Genomic DNA, 21298 nt, shown 5'->3' with positions numbered 1-21298 from the left:
CAATTAATTATGATTAATTAGCTAGTTTTCCTACGTTTAGACTTGGGAGACATTTAAAAATAGGCTACTAATCTAATTGAGACACTTCTTGGTAGAATTTCTAGAAACGATTTTTGAGTTATGGAAAACTCTCGTGTTTTAGCCTCTCCACCAAGTTTCGAGACTGGAACACCTCTGGTGCTACAAAAACTAACACTCCCTCTTAGCAAGGAAGGTGTTCTAGTGCTGCCCTATTGCTACAACACCTTGTCTCTGTATCACCCTCTGTCACGCTGTTGATGTCTGGCTACTTTGACTGCTTTCCACTGCCCACCAACCACTGCGAAACTATGATATTGCATCTGTGTTGCTGTTGACACTGCTATACTGCTGCCAACTTTGCATTTGCATTGCAACTCCCTCTCAACTATTGCTGCAACTATTGCAACTAAGAAGCATCCTAAATACTAAATCAACTGCATCTGTTACATTTATCTCCTGAGTCTTGACTGCTACTGGCCACTGTTCTGTCTACTGAAGGATCTACGTTGCTGCTGGCTCTGCACTATTGTCAACACTGCACTGCGCTCCTCAGCATCTGACTGCTACTAGTTTGCAAATATCATTTCACAATCTAACTGCATCGCTGACATTGATCCATCCTGCTACTAAATACTGTGGGCCCTTGTAGCAAGGTAATGATCTATGAGGAGGACTCCTTAATGGACCTTTCCCAAACCTCTGCAACTCTGGGACTATAACCCCATATTGCCCCACCTCACTTTTGGAGGTATAGCTGCAAACATGGCGAAATCTTCCTCCAGCCTGGAGGACAACTTGTCTATCTCTATGTTGTCGCCTGGTCCTGCTTCTCCTGCTTGTCCTTCTCTTGAGAGGACATTGCGTATTGTAGTGGCCAAACCCACCACATCTTAAGCACTTGACCTTGGATAGGACCTTCTTCTTCTTCTCCCCTTGTCCCTGACTGGAGCCCTCTGATGTTAGCGTCACATTCTCCTCTTCCTTGTCACCCTTCACGACCTTACTGCTGCTTTCGCTGATGGTGCTCTTTACTAAATCTTGCCTCAACTCTGCTTGCTCTAGGTCGGACCACATCCTCGCCCATCCAGACAATGTGTCTCGACTCTCTGCCCAAGATGCTTTGGACAAACACTTGCCACTCCTCCGAGACACTGTTCAGTGCCAACCGTATAAGCTCTGTCGGTTGAGGTGCCTCTCCAACTGCGGAAAGCTGATCATAGATCTCATGAATCCTGATGAGGAAGGGATCTATGCCTTCACCCTTCTACATCCTGATGCTTCTCAGCTTCTCCTGGAGGAACATCTTCCGCTGCTCAGAAGAACTCTAATATAATTGGCAGAGAGCATCCCACATCTCTTTGGCAGTGTTCTTTCCAAATATATGTGAGACTATATGATCTCGGACTCCATCCAAGATCATCCACTTTGATTCGCCATTTTTTTTTTGTATTCTTTCAGTTGATACACATCCTATGGGACTGCTACCACATTATCCACATAGGCTTTCAAGCCATATTCATCCAGAAGGAAGGACATCCTAGCCTTCTAGATGACATAGTTGGAGGCTCCCTCCAACCTATCCTAATCTCTAAGCCCAATTGTGGCCATCTCTAGATCTGGTAAAAAATCTCCCTCTTTCCCTCTACTTGGCTGCTGGATATGATACACGACAAAATGACTCAACTGGCAAAGCCAAATTTTTTCTGCCATCCTGCACTGAAAAATCAAATTTCCCTAAGCAATTTGATCTACCTAGCTTAGGCTCTGCACAATATCCAGAAATTTGTCCTACTACTTAGTCCGAAAAATGAATTTTTGCCTCTGCTTCTAAGCTTCCCTATATAATCAATCATGCTCTAATATAATGTGAAAATTTCACCACTGAAATCCTATTGTAGCAACTGGTATTATTTCTTCTAACTGTTAATTAAATAGTAGTTTATTGCTACGACAACAATGAAATAAATGCACTGCAATCTTCACAAAAATGTTGCCGAAAATAATAGCGTTGAAAATTGAGAAATATTCTACCGCACACACATAAAACTTGACACAATTATTTTTGGACTAAAGTCCTCGGAAAAACCCAATCTGGGAAAACCTTTGCAACAACTGAGGGTTTTTATTTTTATGCAAAAGTGAAATTATCTGAGTACAATCTGGATGCCAAATACTTTCTATCCTGCAAAGAAAATACAGTAAAAAATTATCTAAGGGAAATTTCCCTCACTTCGAGCAATCCTGACACTTGATTGCCTCTGAAAAGCAAGTTGTCTACCTAGCTCTGCGTAGGCCCTGCGTCACCTCTATGCAGTCCCAGTGTAAAACTTTTGAAAATCAAGTCATCCTGCTTGTTGTTGATTGGGAAATTGTCTCTCCAACACTCTAGAAATGTCTTCAGGCCTCTAGAAACGATAACCAGCTTCACCCCAACAAAATCAAACTTCCCTATGAAGCTTCTATGTTGCCTCTGCATAACCTCCTGGAGAAATTTCGGCCTCTTTGCAATGTACTCACCAGATTTGGAAAAATCTTCCTTCGGATTCACTCTCCCTACCCCTCTTTGTCTCTGCTTCCCTTCTGAAGCTCGAACTCTTCCAACAAAAATTTCACTTTGGAAAAATCGAACTCTCCAAGGAAATCGATCTATTGTGTGTGTGTTCTCCATCTACCCATCTACTTCTTCTTATAATCTTTTGTTGGACCTCCAACTACCAAGATTAAATCTTAATTGATGGCTAATATTATTTCCTTGTCGATCCGTGTGAGTTTCTAAATGATTCACGCCTTATCTCAATTAATTACGATTAATTAACCAGTTTCCCTAAGTTTAGACTTAGGAAACATTTAAAATAGGCTAATATTCTAGTAAAGACACTTCTAGGTGGAATACCAGAAACAATTTGTGGGTTATGGAGAACTCCTGTGTTTTAGCCTCTCCACCAAGTTTCGAGACTAGAACTTGTGAAAAATCAAAAACATGATTCCTATTGTAGCAACTGGAAATAATTCTTCCGATTATTAAATTAATTTTAACAATTTATTTACTGTGTGCTACAACAAATACTGAATCAATCACACTGCTACCTACACAAATAAACTGCGGAAGAAATAAACACTGGAAGAAATACTTGCACACACACATAAAATAACACAGTTATTTTTTGACCAATGTCCCCGGAAAAACCCAACCCTGGAAAACCAGTGCTGCAGTTGAGGGTTTTATTATTATGCAACGGTGAAATAAATTGAGTACAAATGGATGCCGAAACTGGAAATCCTACAGAGAAAGACTGGCAAGAAAATGAAAATCTAGTGAGGAGAAATTCTCACTCCACAGGCAAATCTCGACATTGACCTCAACTCAAATTGAGCCATCAAAGCTGCCTCTGCACAGTCACTACGTCACCCTAGCGCAGTTGTTGCTGCTCTCAGCTTGGAACAACTTCTCCTCAAGCTATCTGACCAACTGCTGTCTAGGAAAACTTCTCTCCTGGCCTCTGGAGCCTCTGCCCAACTTCTGACATTGAAATTCTGCTTCTCCCCAGCCATTCGAATTTGCTTCGAGAGGCTACTACATTGCTCTACGTTGGCCTCACTATGGCTTTTCAGCGTCTGCAAATGCAGTCATTGGATCAAGAAATCTTCCTTCGGCTTCACTGTCCCTACCCCTCTCTCATCGCTTCGATTTCTTTGGCTCTCTCTCCGGCAACTGAATTCTGCTACTAAGGAAATCAATTTTCTCATGAAATTGAATTGCACAAGTGATTTCTCCAAGCCCTATCGACTTCTTATAATCCTTTGTTGAGACTTCAACGACCAATATTAGATCTTAATAGATGGCTAGGATTAACGTGAAGTCGATCTGTGTGAGTTTCTAGAACATTCACACCATAACTTAATCAATTTTGACTAATTAGTCATATTCCCTAAGTTAGACTTAGGAAATATTTAAAAATAGAATAATAATCTAATTAAGTCATTTCTAGGCGGAATTTCCAGAGATAATTTCTAGCTTTTGTAGATCTCATGCATTCTAGCCTCTCCACAAAATTTCAAGGCTAGAAACACATCCGATGCTAGAAAAAATAACACTCCCTCTTAGCGAGGAATGTGTTCTAGTGTTGCTGCCCCCTGTAGCAACAACCTTTCACTGTATCATCTCTTGTCACGCTGTTGACGTTTGGCTGCTGCTGCCCACCAACTACTGCGCAACTCTGATATCTGCTGCATCTTCACTGTTGTTGATTCTGTTGAACTGCTGCCAACATCACATCTGCACTGCAACTCCCTCTCCTTCTGTTGCTGCTGCAACTGCAACATTTGCAACTAAAAAGAATCCTAAATACTGAATCAACTGTGATCAGTATGATGCATCTATCATCCGAGTCTCTGAATGCTACTAGCATCTGCGCTGTCACTGAGTCATTTGCACTACTACTCACTCTGCATTGTGCCACTTTGCACTGCTGCCAACTCTACACTGCATTGTCCAACCTCTGACTGCAAATAGTCTCTGCATCTGTCACTTTGGCATCTGACTGCATCTATTGCCATTGATCCATCTTGCTACAAAATACTGTGGGCCCCTGTAGCAAGGTATTGATTCAAGAGGTGGACCTCCTCAAGAATCCTGCCCATCTGTAGCACTCTAGGGCTATAGCACTAAGTCGCCCCATTTCACTCCTGGGGGTATGTCAGCAAACATAGCGAAGTCTTCCTCCAGCTTGGAGGATAGCATATTGATCTCTGCTGATGTTGCCTATTGGTCCTGCTTCTCCTCCTTGTCCTTCTTCTTGAGAGGAAACTGGGTATTGTAGTGACCAAGCTCACGACATCCAATGCACTTGACCTTCGACAGATCCGTCTTCTTCTTACGTTGCACCCCTTGTCCCTGACTGGGACCCTTCGATGTGAGTGCCACATTTTTCTCCTCCTTCACCTGTTTCGATCCGCTACAGTTGCCACTGATGGAGCTCTTCACTAAGTCTCATCCTACTGCAAATCGACCCTCATCCTATCCCACCTTGGCAAGGTTTCTTAGCCCAAAATTCTTTGTACGAATACTTGTCACTCCTCGGAGACTTTGTTAAGTGCCAATCACACTAGCTTTGTGGCTTGAGGTGCCAACAACTGACAACTAATCCCAGATCTCCTGAATTCTGGTGAGGAAGGGGTCTGTGTTCCCCTTTCTGCATCCTGGTGCATCTCATCTTCTCCTCCAAATACATCTTTTGCTGCTCGGAATCGCCTTGGTACAACATGGAAAGTGTATCCCACATCTCCCTAGCCGTTCCTTGGCCCGCTATGTGTGACGCATTGTGATCTCGAACACCGTCAAGTATCAACCTCTTTTCCCTCACCATTTCCTTTCTATATTCCTTCAGTTGATCTGTGTCTTGGGGAATAGCTACCATTGCATCAATTTATGGCTTCAGGCCATATTCATCTCGAAGGAAGGACGTCCTTGCTTTCCAGATGACATAGTTGGAAGCAACATCAAACCTATCTTGATCTTGTAGTCTGGCAGTGGCCATCTTAGATGATGTCGAAAATCTCCTCTTTCCTTCTGCTCAGTTGCTTCTAGGCTATTCCCACTCCCTTCTGGAGTGAGAAAAACTGCTCACAACGATTGTTTCTTCAAGGGATTTCAAACTTCTTGAGACTAGAAGTTCCCTGAGGAAAAGTTTCTCTCAGTGTGTGCTCTTCTTCTTCCCAACGCTAGCTCTGCACTAGCAAATTGCTGCAAAACTATTGCGTTCAACTAGAGATCTGCTCTGCGAAAAAATACTAGCTGCTCCCTCTGCTTCTGGAAATCCTCGATCTGGAGAGATCGATTTTTTTTGTCCCTCTCAGAAAAATCGATTCTCCTCAAGAATTTGACCTCTTGGCCAAGGTGACTGCACTGCCTTCGGGGTTTTGAACTGTTGTCCCTCAATGAACAACGAAACTCCTTCTTCACTACTGAGCACTTCGGTTGATCATCTGTCCTCTGACACCATGTGAAAAATTGGAAACTTGATTCCTATTATAGCAATTGGAAATAATTTTCCTAATTGTTAAATTATTTTTAACAATTTATTTGTTGTGTGCTACAACAAACACTGAATCAATCACACTGCAACCTACACAAATAAATTGCGGAAGAAATAAACACTGGAAGAAATACTAGCACACACATAAAATAACACATTTATTTTTGGACCAATGTCCCTAGAAAAACCCAATTCGGGAAAATCGGTGCACCAACTGAGGGTTTTATTATTATGCAACAGTGAAATAAATTGAGTACAGCTGGATGCTGAAATGTGCAATCCTACAGAGAAATACTGGCAATAAAATATAGCGAGGAGAAATTCCTCATTCCACAGGCAAATCCCGGCATTGACCTCAGCTCAAATTTAGTCGTCCAAACTGCCTTTGCGTAGTCACTCCGTCACCCTAGCGTAGTTGTTGCTGTTCTCAACTTGGAACAATTCCTAAAGCTATTTGACTAACTGTTGTTTGTGAAAACTTCTCTCCTGGCCTCTGGAGCCTCTGCTCAACTTCTGGCATTGAAATTTTGCTTCTCCCCAACAATTTGACTTTGCCTTTAGAGGCTGCTCCACGTCAACCTCACTGTGGCTTCTCAGCCTCTCTGCAAATGCACTCACCGGATCAGGAAATCTTCCTTCGGCTTCACTGTCCTTGCCCCTCTCTCACTGCTTAGATTTCTCTGCAAATGCACTCACCGGATCAGGGAATATTCCTCCGGCTTCACTGTCCCTGCCCCTCTCTCACTGCTTCGATTTCTCTGTCTCTCTCTCCGGCAACTGAATGCTGCTACTCAGGAAATCGATCTGCTCATGAAATCAAACTGCTCAAGTGATTTCTCCAAGCCCCATCGACTTCTTCTTATAATCCTATGTTGAGACTTCAATGACCAAGATTAGATCTTAATCGATGGTTAACATTAATTTGAAGTTGATCTGTGTGAGTTTCTAGAACATTCACACCATAACTTAATTAATTCTGATTAATTAGTCATATTCCCTAAGTTTAGACTTAGGAAATATTTAAAAACTGAATAATAATCTAATCAAGTCATTTCTAGTCAGAATTTCCAGAAACAATTTCTGGGTTTTGGAGGTCTCATGCATTTTAGCCTCTCCACAAAATTTCAAGGCTAGAACACATCTGATGCTACAAAACTAACATAACACCTCTGATGCTTCAAAAACTAACAAATTCTCCCTCTACAAATCAACTCGGTGTCTCCTAGGCTATTTGCACCTCCTCCAACGACTCGCAATGCCAAACTGGAAAATGCGAACTGGCCTCCCAAAAACTTGCACTGCCTCGGAGAAATCAATCTCATGAGTAATACTGCGTCCAACAACTTGACTAACGAACTTGCATTGCCTCTGGGAAATTATTTTGGTAACTGGCAACAAAAACGACCCTTTGGCGACTCATACTGGATAAACTAGCTACTCGCACTATTTGACTCAACCTTTCTCTTGCAAAATAATTTGGCCTCCTCCTTGCTCTCGGAAAATTGGAATCACTGTGATGAATTTCTTCAGAAATTCTCTCCTCAATTTCTTCTGTTGAAAACCCTGCTGCTGGTGTCTCTCATGCTATCATTGCGTCCTTGCTATCACCGTAAATCTGTTGTTCGAATGATCTCCAAAGGTCCCATCGATCTCCTCTTATAATCTCTTGTTGACGAACCAATGGTCACGATCTAATTCCAATCGATGGCTAAGATCAATTTGACTCCTTCCAGTCACTTTTCTAGAAGTCACTAGAGCAGAATCAGTTTGTCCCAATTAATCCTCATCAATTAATTCATTCCTTTATTTAGGAAAAATAATTAAAACTGGTTAATTAAATCTAATTAAGACATTTCACTTAGAAACTTTGTTTTTGAATATTGGAGATAATTAATCCATGTGTTCCTAGCCTCATAGACACCATCTGAATCTAAAACCGCTGTCCGAGCTACAAAAACTAACAAAAATAAAGCTAACCATAATAACTGTAAACTAAACCAGCGTTGATGCATCTTAACCTCAATCTTTTAGGCATATACAATTTTTTGCTTGCATTTCCTTTTGATCCCTCTTAGTGCTTAATAGATCCAGGGTTAAGATAGATCTATGCTGGTGATAGATGTGCTAGAGTAGTGATATGACTGATGCTGCAGCAGGAATGATTTGCAGAAATCGAAGAATATAAATGTTGCTGTGGCCTTATAGGGACCTAACAAAACCCAGTTCAATGGACTATGGATGTGATGAATGTTTCTTTACTATCTTGATTCTTGTATCCACCATACATTCCTTACAGGCTTTTGTCAATTCCAATCTCAGATTCCAGAGGCAACAACAGGCTACAATAGAATTGATGCCGTGGTCGTTGATGAAGAGGTGGTATCATCTACAAAATCAGAGGGAAAAGTGGCCAAGATCCTTCGTGGAGTAGGTGCATTGGAGCGGTATCTTTTAGAACAAGGAAAGGATTCATTGGTATGTTTCCAATCAACTATATACATTAGTCTTAGTTTATGATTTCCATTAATCATTTCTAAAGATGCATTTTTATTAAGGTTTTTTTTCTATCTTTTGCAGTTTTCTACTACTACTTGTTCAGTAGCAGTATATATACATATATATAAAACAAAAAGCATCATTTTCACCTTAGATAGTTGCCACTTTCAATGCTTCAGCTTAAACAGTTATTGATTTTAGCTATTCTATGCTCAGATTCATGAACCTAAACCCTATTATGCCTTCACCATGGGGTGTCCCTGAAAATAGTCTACTTTGAGCTGGGATAAAGTCTACCAATATGGTCTTTATTGAACGAAATTCTTTTCCTTGGATCCGTCCATTTTATTCAAGTCTTACATGTTATCTCCAGACTGGTTACTATGAGGCAATGTTCTGTAGTCAATTTTTTTCTTTAGAAACTTATACATTGGTGTCATTGATGTGATTGCTTATTACTTTTACCTTGGGTTGTGAGTTAGCTAAGAATATCATTGTTATTAGGAAGTCCTAATTAGTTGGATGAACAATGTGTCTGAGCTGTTGTGTACATGCTCTTCTATGTGTATAAGGAGCCCCCAATTTCAATTGAGTTATCAAGAGTGAAGGAAACATCATTTTATACAGTGCATCATACCTCCATCTCTATTGATCATGTATATAATAGTTGTTATGTTATGATATGTTCTATGCTTAGTGCAATTTACTTCAATTTCTACTTATTATCCCAATGTCAATTTCACTGTTTAGCAATCACATTAACATAAAGTAAAACGCTGATAGAACATAAATAAATCGACAGAAGACAAGCCAAGACAAGAGACACCAGATGTGGCGGCTAGCCAGGGACAAACCCCAATGTGGGGAAACCCTTTGATCAATTCTTCTATAATCTTCAATAATTCAGCAGAGAGAGAGAAATAGTACAAATATACAATTCTGTAATTTTATGACAGCAGCAACAAAACCCTAACCAGCAAAGTCAAAGCTGGTCAAACAAGTCAGAATTGACCTCCAATCAGCTTGGTCAATATCCCAGTCAACTCGGCCTCCAACAGCAAGAAGAGACAGCCCAAAACAGTCCAAAAAACTCAGTCAAATGAAGGTCAACATAAGTCAACTTGCAGCCAGCAATTAGGGCAGTCAACACTGGTCAAACCTGAGGTCAGATCACCTCGGTTTGTGTGCCAAAATCTGCGGCCTGCCTAGGAGAAGCAGCCACACCAAATCCGCAGTCCAAGAAAGTCCACGCTGGTCAACGCTGGTCAAAGTGTCTTTCTGCAGCCCTAGTCAAACTCGGTCAATGCAGCCCTAGCCAGAAATCACTTCGTCCTTCCAGACATGTGAGAGAGATGCTGCTCCCAGATGTGTACCCAATCAAATAACGAGAAAGAAGAATATGTGATGAGATGAGATGAGTGAATAATGCCACAAGGTGTCTTCTATTTATATGAATTTTTGAGGATGTGTGCCACACATTTGATTGTTGGCCGACCTTGACAAATTGTCAGGTATATACAAATAAATTCATATCTCCATAAATACATGTTGGAATCGGATGATCGTTAGATCAATCCTACACCTCTCGACGAGAGGAATCCAAGAAAAATATCAGCTGCCATAAATAAGATGACCCACATGGAGTTTGGCCCTAGTTGCCAATTTTAACGCTCCCTCTCAACTAGGGAGAACTCCATCTGCTAATCCATCTGATCGTCGGTACTATCTCTGCCATCAAATGCACGGCCCTACACTGCTTGGCTCTGCTTTGCTCTGCGGAATTATGAAGAAGAAGAAATGATCGAGGATGTATCATACCAACCTCTAGTGATTCGAAGTCAGTCCCAGATAAAAGAGAGTGCTCAATGGAGCTCTTACTGACCCGAAGTCAGTTTCAGAGAGTGTGTCATACCACTCTTACTGATCCCAGATTAGTGCCAAAAGAGAGTGAGCTATATCACTCTTACTGACCCGAAGTCAGTGCCAATTGATCCTAGATCAATGTCGGTCATCCTAGCACAGGGAGTACAGTAGATACACGATGCGTCCATCGGTACTACTATGGTCCCTAACCCCATTTCCCTACTTATTGGCCAAATGAGAGGTATTTCCCATGAGTCCCAGACTGCATGGGTAGGATGCCTCGATAGGAGAACCACTCATCCTGTCCATAAGTTGCCATGGGGTATCACAGGGGCAGGCTGAACCATTCACCCTATACACATCGCACCACTAGGGGAGGGTCAGTCCAATGTTGCACGAAGCGCCCCCCCCCCCCGCACAGTTCCAAGCCCGAAGTGCGCCCCGTACGGAAGCGCCGCTTCGTACGACGCTTCAGAGGAGGAAGCATATGCTTCCTGTACGCTTCCGAAAAAGCGTTTCGAAAATCGTTTTTTTTTCAATTTTTTTTTTTTATTTTAGGTGAGTTTGCTTGTTGGGGGTGGGTCCACCTTGGGTTAGGGTGATGAATGAAGGCAAAAAAAAATATAAATATAGCAGATGCTCCCTCATGGTAATGTTAAATTCTTAAAGTAAAAGTGACATTCTCCTTTATTTTTCATTTTCATCATTTTATTTAAATTTTTAACATTACCATGAAATGACTCAGGATGTTTGAGAGTGGTTCTAGCCTCATTGGACTTCATATGGAGAAAATAGAATTTCATATCCTATTCAAAATTCAGCTGACTTAACAGTTTTCAGGAATTCAGGGTCAATGGGATTGTGGCATTTCATTAGATTATATCAAGTATGAAGGTATGTGATTCATTTAATCAAGAGCACCAAGCCCTATATGTACCCTAGTGTTGGTGGTGTTAATTGTTAAACTCCTTTGTCACGCGGCACGCCCTTAGCAAAAAATTACCTTTCAATCAAGTCAAAATCATTGATCAAGCATGCTAAGCTTTTTCTACCATATTTTAAGTCTTGAATTAGGTAGTTTGATCAAAATTGGGCAATGTTGACTAATATCCCTAGACAATTGAGGTAGAGGCAAAGGCTAGACAAGAGGAGAAGAATCTAGATTCTAGATGGTTGATGCATCTAAATGGTTGATGCTCGAATGGTTAATCATTAATGTACAATGGATGTTATATCTATCTTGATTTATGCAAAAATATGCATGTTTTCATGTCTTCTACAATTAATTTGCTATTTGGGATGTTTGTTTTGAGTATAAATGCAAAAAAATATAAAAACATATATATATATATATAGCAAACGCTTCCGCGGACGCTTCGCTTCCTAGATTTTAGGAAAATGGCGCTTCTGCATCCCCGCTTCCAAAAAACGCTTCCGCTTCGCCCCCGCTTCGTGCAGCATTGGGTGAGTCGCCTTATGGTCGCTTGTCGCTTTCAAAGTACCCCAAGCCCCCCGGAGCTCCTAGAGCTCAATGCATGCATCATACTGGACCCTCATAAGAGGGTCTCTCAACGACTCCAAGTCGTTCTCAGAAAGTCAAGAATTTGACCTTTCCCAGGGGCTTTATAAGAATGTCGGCGACCTGCTCAGCTGTACCGATATGATGGAGCCTTATTGCTCCTCGCTATACCATATCGCGGATAAAGTGGTTCCGGATATCGATATGTTTGGAGCAATCATGAAATATGAGATTCTCTGATAAACGAATCCCACTCTGGTTGTCACAAAAGATCACGGTAGTATCCAATGTATATCCAAACAACTCACTGAAGAGCTTCAGCAACCAGACAGCATCACAAGAAGCCATACTCATAAGAGGCCATACTCACAAGAGGCCATACTCAGCAGTGCTCAAAGCCACTGACTTCTGCTTCCTGCTCATCCAGGATATCGAGGTAGATCCCATTGAGAAAAAACACCCGAAAGTGCTCTTTTGGTCCACCACATTGCCTACCCAATCAACATTGGTATATCCATGTAGCCTCACATCTCCGGCAGTGTATCTCAACCCATGAGTGATTGTGCCCTGAAGATACCTCAGAAAGTTCCAATGTGAGTGGTGAGGCTCAACCATATGTTGGCTCAACGTGTTGACTGCAAAACATATATCTGGATGGGAGTTCACCAAGAACATCAATGCCCCTGTGAGTTGACGATACTTGGTAACATTTCCCAACGCAGGGCCGACAACACTACCGCTTAACTTCTTGAAGTCAAGCTCCATCGGGGTAGTCACAAGTTTGCAGTCCACCATATCGAATCTCTCCAATATCTTCACCACATATTTTCCTTGAGATAGGAAAATCTCCCTTGGTTTGTGCCAGACTTCCAGCCCTAGGAAATAGTGCATCAGTCCTAGGTCCTTCATTTCAAACTTGGAAGCCAACTCCCTCTTACATTTGTGAATGAGAGGGCTTGCACCTATCAGAAAGAGGTTGTCAACATACATCACCAGTATGAGAAGCTTATCATCTTCAACCTTAATGTAAAGATTCGGATTGGCTCACTCCTAGTGAATCCCAGCTTCATCAAGCAGCTATCGATCCTCTCATACTAAGCTCGAGGTGCTTGCTTTAGCCCATAAAGGGCTTTCTTCAACCTGCACACGTGAGATTCCCGATCATGAATCTAAAATCCCTCGGGTTGTTCCACATAGACTTCCTCTTTGATCGAACCACGCAAAAACGCGGCCTTGACATCCATCTGATGTAGGTTCCATCCTTGTGAAGCAGCAAGGGCTATGATCAAGCGGATGGTGGTGTATCAGGCAACAGGTGCAAATATCTCGTCATAATCTATACCTTCCTTTTGAGAGAAGTCATGAGTGACAAAACGAGCCTTATACTTTTCATGACTTCCATCAGCTCCATGCTTTTTTTGTAAAGCCACTTCGAGGTGACAACTGTTTTGTCCTGCGGTCTGGGGACCACATCCTAGACATAGTTCTTCATGATGGACTCGTATTCCTCTGTCATAGCATCCTTCCATACTTGATGCTTACCGACTTCTGCGAACGATGAGGGCTCATTTTGAATGATCGTGCTTATAATGGTCAAGTATCCTTGATACCTAGTCGACTTCTTACTTTGACGGAAAGTCCCTCTCGGTGCAATGTGTCCTTTAGCATCATCAAGTGCCCCCCTAAGCCATGAGGGCCTCTTCCTAGAAGACTCTTGTGGAGGGGGATCAATAGGATCCATAGGTTCTTCCATTTCAGGCATCGTCTCATCTTCCTCCTCATCCGGCTTCTTGGTGTCACCTTCTTTAGTTTTCCTTAGAATAGGAAGATTTTCAACCTTGCTAAGAGCCATGTCTTCGTCAAAGGTGACATCATGACTAATCTCGAATTCCCTTTGACCAGCCACATAGATTCTATAGCCCTTAGAATTTTCGCTATAGCCCATGAAGATTCCCTTCTTTCCAAATGCAGTGTTGGGAGAAAGGTCCAGCAGCAGCAAGAATGCAGAGGGAGTTGTCGTACGGATGCAGCAGTGGCAGTGGTAGAGCCATGGGTAGCAATACAAGATGCAAAAGTGCAGAGGATGTTGGGCGAGGAGGCCTAGCATTAGCACAGGTACTGGTGCCGTATAATCAGAGTGATGCTCAGTTGGAGTATTACTAGAGCATAGTCCTCGCTAAGAGGGAGTGTTGATTTGGGGTAGCATCAGATGTGCTCTAGCCATGAAAATTGGTGGAGAGGCTAAAGCACATGAGATCTCCAAGACCCAGAAATGGTTTGGACAGATTCTACCCGGTTTAGGAGATATTAAAATAATTAATATTTTTAATGGAGTTCCTAAGTCTAAACTTAGGAAAAATAAAATATTAATGGGTATTAATATAAAACTGGGTTAGAAGGTTCCAAAAGACATGGATCAAGCCAAATCTAATCTTAGCCATTGATTAGAGATGTAATCACGGTCGTTGAAGGACCAACGAGAAAAGTATAAGAGGAGGCTTGAGGGTCAGTTGGAGAATACACCAAGAGAGATCAAGAACTCGATTTTCTGGGGCAGGGTTTGCTGAGGAAATTGAGTGAAGTGATCTGAGTTGCAGCTAAGGGGTAGTGAATACATAGCAGAGAGGCAGAGTTAGTACCGGGAGGATCAACGCAGAAGTCGGGAGAGGTTGACATAGAGCGAGTTAGAGGCCACACAGAGGCAGCCAGAGGCCATGTAGAGGCAGCCAAAGGCCATACAGAGGCAGTGAGGAGCTGCGCAGAGCTAGAGAGGGCCAATGTGTGAGACGCAGAGGCTCCAGAGGTTGACACAAAGCCCCAAGAGGCTGACGTTGGGCCAGATAGGCTGACGCAGGTCCTAGAGGCAACGCTGGGAAATTTTCGAGGGATAGATTGGAGCTGGAGAGTTGGATAGGGTGACGCAGAGCAACAGAAGTTGTATTGTTTCTGTGGGATCATTCATCCGGTGATTTAGCTGGAATATCTATCTCCGACTGAGAGGTACTACTGTCGAGGGCATTCTCTATTGGTTGAGCCATTTCTGGCACCCAGGTTGTATTATGAAAATTTCATAATAATAAAACCTTTTGAATAGCTGCACCAGTTTTCCCGCATCATGTTTTTCCTGGGACATTAGTCCAAAAACAACAATGTACTTGTGTGCTTGTTTCTTTCAGTTGATGATTTGTATGTGTTGATACTGTACTTTTATCTATTTTCGGTATTTACATGGTAAATAACTTATTAAGTAACTAAACAAGTACGAAGAAATAAATCAGATAGTACAGGAATAATTTCTAATGGTTAGACTTAGAAATTCCAACAGTTCCTAAGTCTAAACTTAGGAAAATTAAAATATTAATGAGTATTAATATGAAACTGGGTTAGAATGTTCTAAATGACATAGATCAAGCCAGATCTAATCTTAGCCATTGATTAGAGACTTAATCTCGACCGTTGAAGACTCAACAGGAAAAGAATAAGAGGAGGCTTGAGGGTCAGTCAGTTCGATTTTCTAGAGTGGGGTCTACTGAGAAAATTCGAACAAAATATTTGAGTTGCAATGAGGGGCAGTGAGTACATAGTAGAGAGGCAGAGATAGTGCCTGAGGGGCAACGCAGTGATAGAGAGGGTACGCAGAGGCAGCCAGAGCTACGCAGAGGTAGTAGGAGCCACACAAAGATAGCTAGAGACTGCGAGAGGCTGAGGGGCTTGCGTGGGTGACGTAGAAGGCCAGAGAGATAACGAAGAGAAGCAAAAGGCTGACGCAGAGGTTTCAGGAGTGACGCTGAGGCTAGCAAGGTTGACGCATAGCCTAGGAGAAGCGCTAGAAGGATTTTCGTGGGGTAGACTAGTGTTGAGAAGCTAGATATTTGTCTTCGAGAAGAGGTATTACTGCAGTGTAACATTCTCTGTTGGGTGAGCCATTTCAGCACCCTAGTTGTACTCAAGATTCTGCATAATAATAAAACCCTCAGAACTGCTGCACCGGTTTTCTCGCATTGGGTTTTTTCGGGGAAGATTGTCCAAAAATAATGGTGTCCCTTGTGTGTTTCTTCCAGTATTTCAGTTGATGATCTTTATATGAGTTAAGGTTGCATCTGTGTTGATTTTCAGTATTTATATTTGTAAATAACTTGCTAATGTAATAAACAAGTAGGAGAATGTAAAACAAAGGATGCAATAGGGATTTCTAATGGGTTAGACCTAGAAATTTCAACAATATGCCTTTTGCCCTTGATTGTTTTTTCTTCATCACTACTCGGGGTTCCAGGGGAGGGAGAACATGATGTGTAATATGTTGCAGTGGATAGCCCCTTGAGGTGGGGCAGACTCGCAGTTCATCGCCCACCAGGGGTTTGGACAATCATGTGTTCCTCAATGATGGAGAGGGCTCCTCTGGGGCCCGTAGGAACAAGGGTGATGTCCATGGATAAGCTCATGTTTGGATTTTTCCCACGTGCTAAATTTGTGTCCCGACCATCTTTTTCATTTTATGGTACATTTCTTATTGAGAGTGGCCAAATTATGCCTTTTATTTTCTTTTAGATTCATCAACTTCCTAAACATCATTCCAGGCCTGACCGAAGGTGTGGACAAGGGGAGGGGGAGGCTAACCTTATGTGGACCCATCGACACATGTGGACCCGAATGGGAAAATAGATGAATGGGGCTAAAATGAGTGGAAGGGGAGTGATGTAGGTGGTATCGGCAAGCGGTGCCATGCAACCAAAATCGGGATTTTTCATGTAGTGTCAGCCCTAAAGCTAATGGCTAGTAAATGAGATCCCATGGGACTACATACAACGGTCACCACGTAATCGGACAGTAGAGACAAGAATACAAGCCTAACCCACTCTTTCTGCTGAATCCCATCACCAATCCATGCCCAAAAGTGCCCATGACAAGCAAGGAAATTTATTCAATTATGCCAATGAAAAGTCATACCTTTGGCGTCAGGAGGCTCACCTTCAAACATACATTCATGACAAGTGGTTAAGCGACCATATGGATGGCTCAAGTGGCGGAGACGATGGCACATTGAGCAATTTGGTGGCTACAAGGGGTTGTTGGCTACTGACTGAGAACCATCTAGGAGAAAATTTTTCTCCTATATACATGACCCACAGGTGGTGGTTAACATCTAGCATCAATTGGGACATGAGCTCTTGGGAAAGTGCACGAAGCTCCTCGAACGGGAGGTCATGAGAAGACCAGTAATCTCTTGGTACTGTAGACCTGTTACCTACACATGTCAAAGACCAAGCACACGGGGCAGCATGTTTTTGTGTTGTCTTATGATCACCTATGCTTAGTATTAGGCCATAAAAATCAACAAGAAAGCAAAAATATGCAAATTTAATCTAAATGCAACTAATCTACCATGAGAAATGTCATATGATGTTAGTTCTAATGAGAAAATCAGCATGCAATGCATCCTACCCTAACATGCATATAATACAATGTTAATACTAAGTAAAACCATAAATCCAATGCAACCAACATATCATCATATCAATATACATATGCCTACTAATATAATTACTCATGTAGCAAATCCAAAAGTGAATATTGACACAATCACAAAGAGGATGAAATGGGTGAGAGGTGGGAAAATATGATCTCCATTTGAGATAACAAGAAGCCCTAGGAAAATAAGTCGATCTCGAAGTGCGAGGTTTTCCCTCTAAGTACACAAAAGTGGAATGAATGATCACTCTCAAAAACTCCCTATCGCAATCATTGCTCATAATTTTATGCTTTGTGGATGCCACAAGGTAATGATGGGAGGGGAATAGAGGGTAAGGGAAGGAAGGAGTGTAACGAATAGGTTGTTCAAGGTGATGGTCACATTAGAGAGGGGAGGTCATGGAGTGATCATAAGCCTAAAGGTGTGTCGAAGGAGATAAAAGTATATTAAATGAGGGGCTCTTCCTTGACACTATACTTAGAAGGGGGAACGGGCTCATAGTCACTTGAGATAATATGACAAGGGGTGAGGGAATCACTTATGGATGACTCAAACTGATGAACACGAAGGAACGACGATGGGCTCCTTTCTTGAAAATCATATTCTAAAGGCTCAAGTGATTTGGATATACTCCCAGAATCACAAGGAAGGCAGGTAGGAGCAAGGGCCTCATCATTAGTATCAAAGATAGGGTTTTCCCAAAAAGGAGAATCAATTATTTCCAACTTCCCTCTTTCATGCAAGGGAAAATAATGATCCTCCTTCCCAAGGGTATCGATGGATATGTCATCATAAATAAAGGGAAGACCAATCCCAACCTCATCCTCCCTGTCAATATCATAAATGGGAGCACAATCAAATTGAGGACCAATAATTTCCCATTTCTCCTTTTCAATATGAAAATAATCTCCAATATCAACTTCCAAGGGGCTAATGGGATTACCTTCCCCAAGGTTCTCCAAAGAAGAGTCATCAGGAGTAATGTTCTTGAGACAAGTAAGGTTAGCCTCAAATTGACTTTCCATAGACTCATCCTACCCAACACGCGTTCTCAAAATCATCCTTTTCATGATGTGAACCCAAGGAGAACTTGTCTTCCCATTCATCATTTAGATTCTCAAGGTTTTGATGATGCTTAATGAAGGCTTCCTCTTGAATGCTTAATGCGAGGCATACTTGAAAATGTCTAAGAAAGCCATCAACTAACTCCTCAATAGATGAGATGCTTTTAGGTTTGTGATTATGCAACCATGAGTTATGACCATAGAGAGATCTCATGAATAATAGTATAAGGACATCCTGGTGGACCACTTTCTCCTTTGAAGCATGCACAATAAATCTTTCCACATGATCAATTGTGGAGAGTGGATCACCATCAAATATGGGCACTCCACGTACCATCCTTCTTATGACATGATTAGGGTGCCCAGGGATGCTAGTGATGTCCAAAGCGGGAAATCATCAAAGAAAGACATCCTATTGAGATATACATGTAAATTATGTAGGAGTCGCCAGGTTGAATTTAAATATCCCTAGAAAAATGCTTGCTTCACCCTACAAGCATAGACCTTAAAGTACAATGAAGAACTATGGCTTCGTTCTTCCGATGGAGCTGCCAATAATGATATATCAATAATGTCATAAAGGAAACATGACACACATCTTGTGTCCCTGGCAACGACGCCAAAAATGTTACCACTCAAACTAGCAGGGGTCCTAGGATGGGATCTTATAGAGCAACTACTAGGTGAAGGGCAACAATGGAGCGATAACCCACTGTCACCTCAGCTAAAGCTCCCTGCTCTTTACGGACTTTCACCGATGGGAGGAGACCTAGTATAAAGGGGAGTCACTAGATGAATGGAACAATGAGAGGGCAAGGAGTGATTCCTAGGGCCTATTCACAAAAGAGACTCAATTATATGGTTTTCTTGCTTAGGAAGCAAGGTGATATGCTCTCTAGGAAGGGATAAGAGGATTCTCGAGGCTAGGTTTTGGGAATATATCTTGCAAGGATGATTCTGATGCCTGGAAATCCTTATGGAGGATTGGTCTTTGTGTGATCTTTGTGGAATTGACGTTAATAGGTTGTGGGACCACACGGGACCAAGTGGACCCAAAATTAGGTCAAGGGTATGGAGTTGATCACCCAATGAGGGGCTTGACCTAATTAGGGAGGAGAAGAGGATCAAAGGACAAATTTTCTTTGAGATTTGAATTCAATGATCCTATTGAAAACACAACCAAGGGAAAACTAGGGCAAGAAATCATCCTTGAGCTAGGGCTTGCTATATCTCGAAATCCCACTATCTGATTTGCTTCAAATTTGGAGGGCCTCTAGAGAAAACCTTAACGCAGTTGTGGATAAAAAATCGAAGTGTTTGAATGGCTAGATTGTGAGATAATTGATGCCCTAGGTGACCTATGTAGGCTAGGGCTAGAAAAAGAATAAGCATTGAAAATGATCACCAATGAAGGATTAGTGTCGTGTACTTTGGGAGAGATGGAGTCAAGGAGAATTTATGGTTTGGGAAGAATTCACCTAATCAAGGAGGCCTTCAACAAATTCACATGGCATTTAGAGCATGCGAACAACTATTGCAAGGACTTTATACTTCGGTTTGCAATAAATGATGATTTATCGAGATGTATTTAACATAAATTATCCCTAAGAACATTCATCCATTCATACATGGCCCATGACATGATGCAATGCTATAAAGAACAAAAATTCCCACAATTTCATATAGAGAAGTAGTAAATTTTAGACTTGTATAGCAAAAATCCCAACAACATTCATGTGACAAAAGTAAATGACAAGAATAAGCATTAAAAGAGTTCTTACATGTATAAGAGAGTATATCCAATCATCAAATTATGCCAATAATGAAGCTCCAAGAAAAAGAGAGAGATATCCAAACATCAAAATTCATCCATAACATCCAAACTCGTCCTCCAAAAGGGATAGCAAAAATTTCACAAGAGCAAAGAACCCAATCCAAGTGATGATGATCAAAATGAATCATCTCACTTCTATTTATACACTAATGAATTCGATTTTGCTAAATTGGCCTAATTGAGCACTCTAAAATAAAATAATGCGCATAATAACAATACTGTTGGGTGAACCAGATTTGGCACTCTAGTTGTATTCAGAAATCTACTTAATAATACAAACCCTCTATATGCTGCACCGGTTTTCCCGCATTGGGTTTTTTCGAGGACGATTGTCCAAAAATAATGGTGTCACTTGTGTATTTGTCTCGTTCTATTTCAGTTCATGATCTATATGTATGTGTAGTCTGCAATAGTGTTTTCATTGCTATTTAAATAATTAAATAGCTTGTTGAATGTAAAAACAAGTAGGAGATGGTAAACTCGTGATTGTGGTAGGATTTTTGATGTGTAGATTCAGAAATTTTCACATGGTATCAAAGCATTGCAGATCATAGGAGACTAAAGACACTAGTCGAGAGATCCAAAGAATTTGCTGCAGAAAGGCAACTGTCCTTAGTGACAACATTGTTCGAGAGCCAAAGACGCAGAGGGAGGGTGATGCAGAGCCGAAGAGGTGACATAGAGGCTCACACAGTGCCTGCGTTAGCATTCTGAGCTTGGTGAGGGTGATGCGGTAGCTGGGAGGAGCCCACACAGTAACTGCGTCAGCTGTCTAGGCCAACGCAGAAAAAGAGGGGCAGATCAGGCTCACGTAGAGCCACGTCATCTTTTCAGACCAGGAAGGAGTGACACAGTTGCCAGGAGTTGATCTAGCTCACACAGTGATTGCGCAAAGCCAGAGGAGCTAAGATTCTTCAGTTGTCGGGGTTGGGGGAGCAGAGCATATTTGATTTGAGGCGTTGGTGGGACGTTGTTGCTGTTGGTACATAACAGTGT

At 41.8% G+C, this 21298-nt stretch overlaps 1 protein-coding gene across 1 annotated transcript in view; it reads left to right on the top strand.

Moving 5' to 3' along the window:
* The window catches only part of LOC149184187 (CLP protease regulatory subunit CLPX1, mitochondrial-like), a 202646-nt gene that overhangs the window by 165382 nt on the left and 15966 nt on the right, over window positions 1–21298 (top strand). Inside the window, exon 14 of the mRNA XM_089417418.1 lies at window positions 8376–8531. Coding sequence (XP_089273544.1) covers window positions 8376–8531 — 156 coding nt within the window. The remainder of the gene's footprint in view (window positions 1–8375; window positions 8532–21298) is intronic.

The sequence above is a fragment of the Pinus tabuliformis genome, chromosome 3_2, assembly GCF_031772625.1.
Source record: "Pinus tabuliformis cultivar Carrire ecotype Pingquan chromosome 3_2, CPIR1, whole genome shotgun sequence".
Lineage (NCBI taxonomy): Eukaryota > Viridiplantae > Streptophyta > Pinopsida > Pinales > Pinaceae > Pinus > Pinus tabuliformis.
Note: the sequence above shows the minus strand (reverse complement) of the source record. Positions and strands in the feature narration are given on the sequence as shown.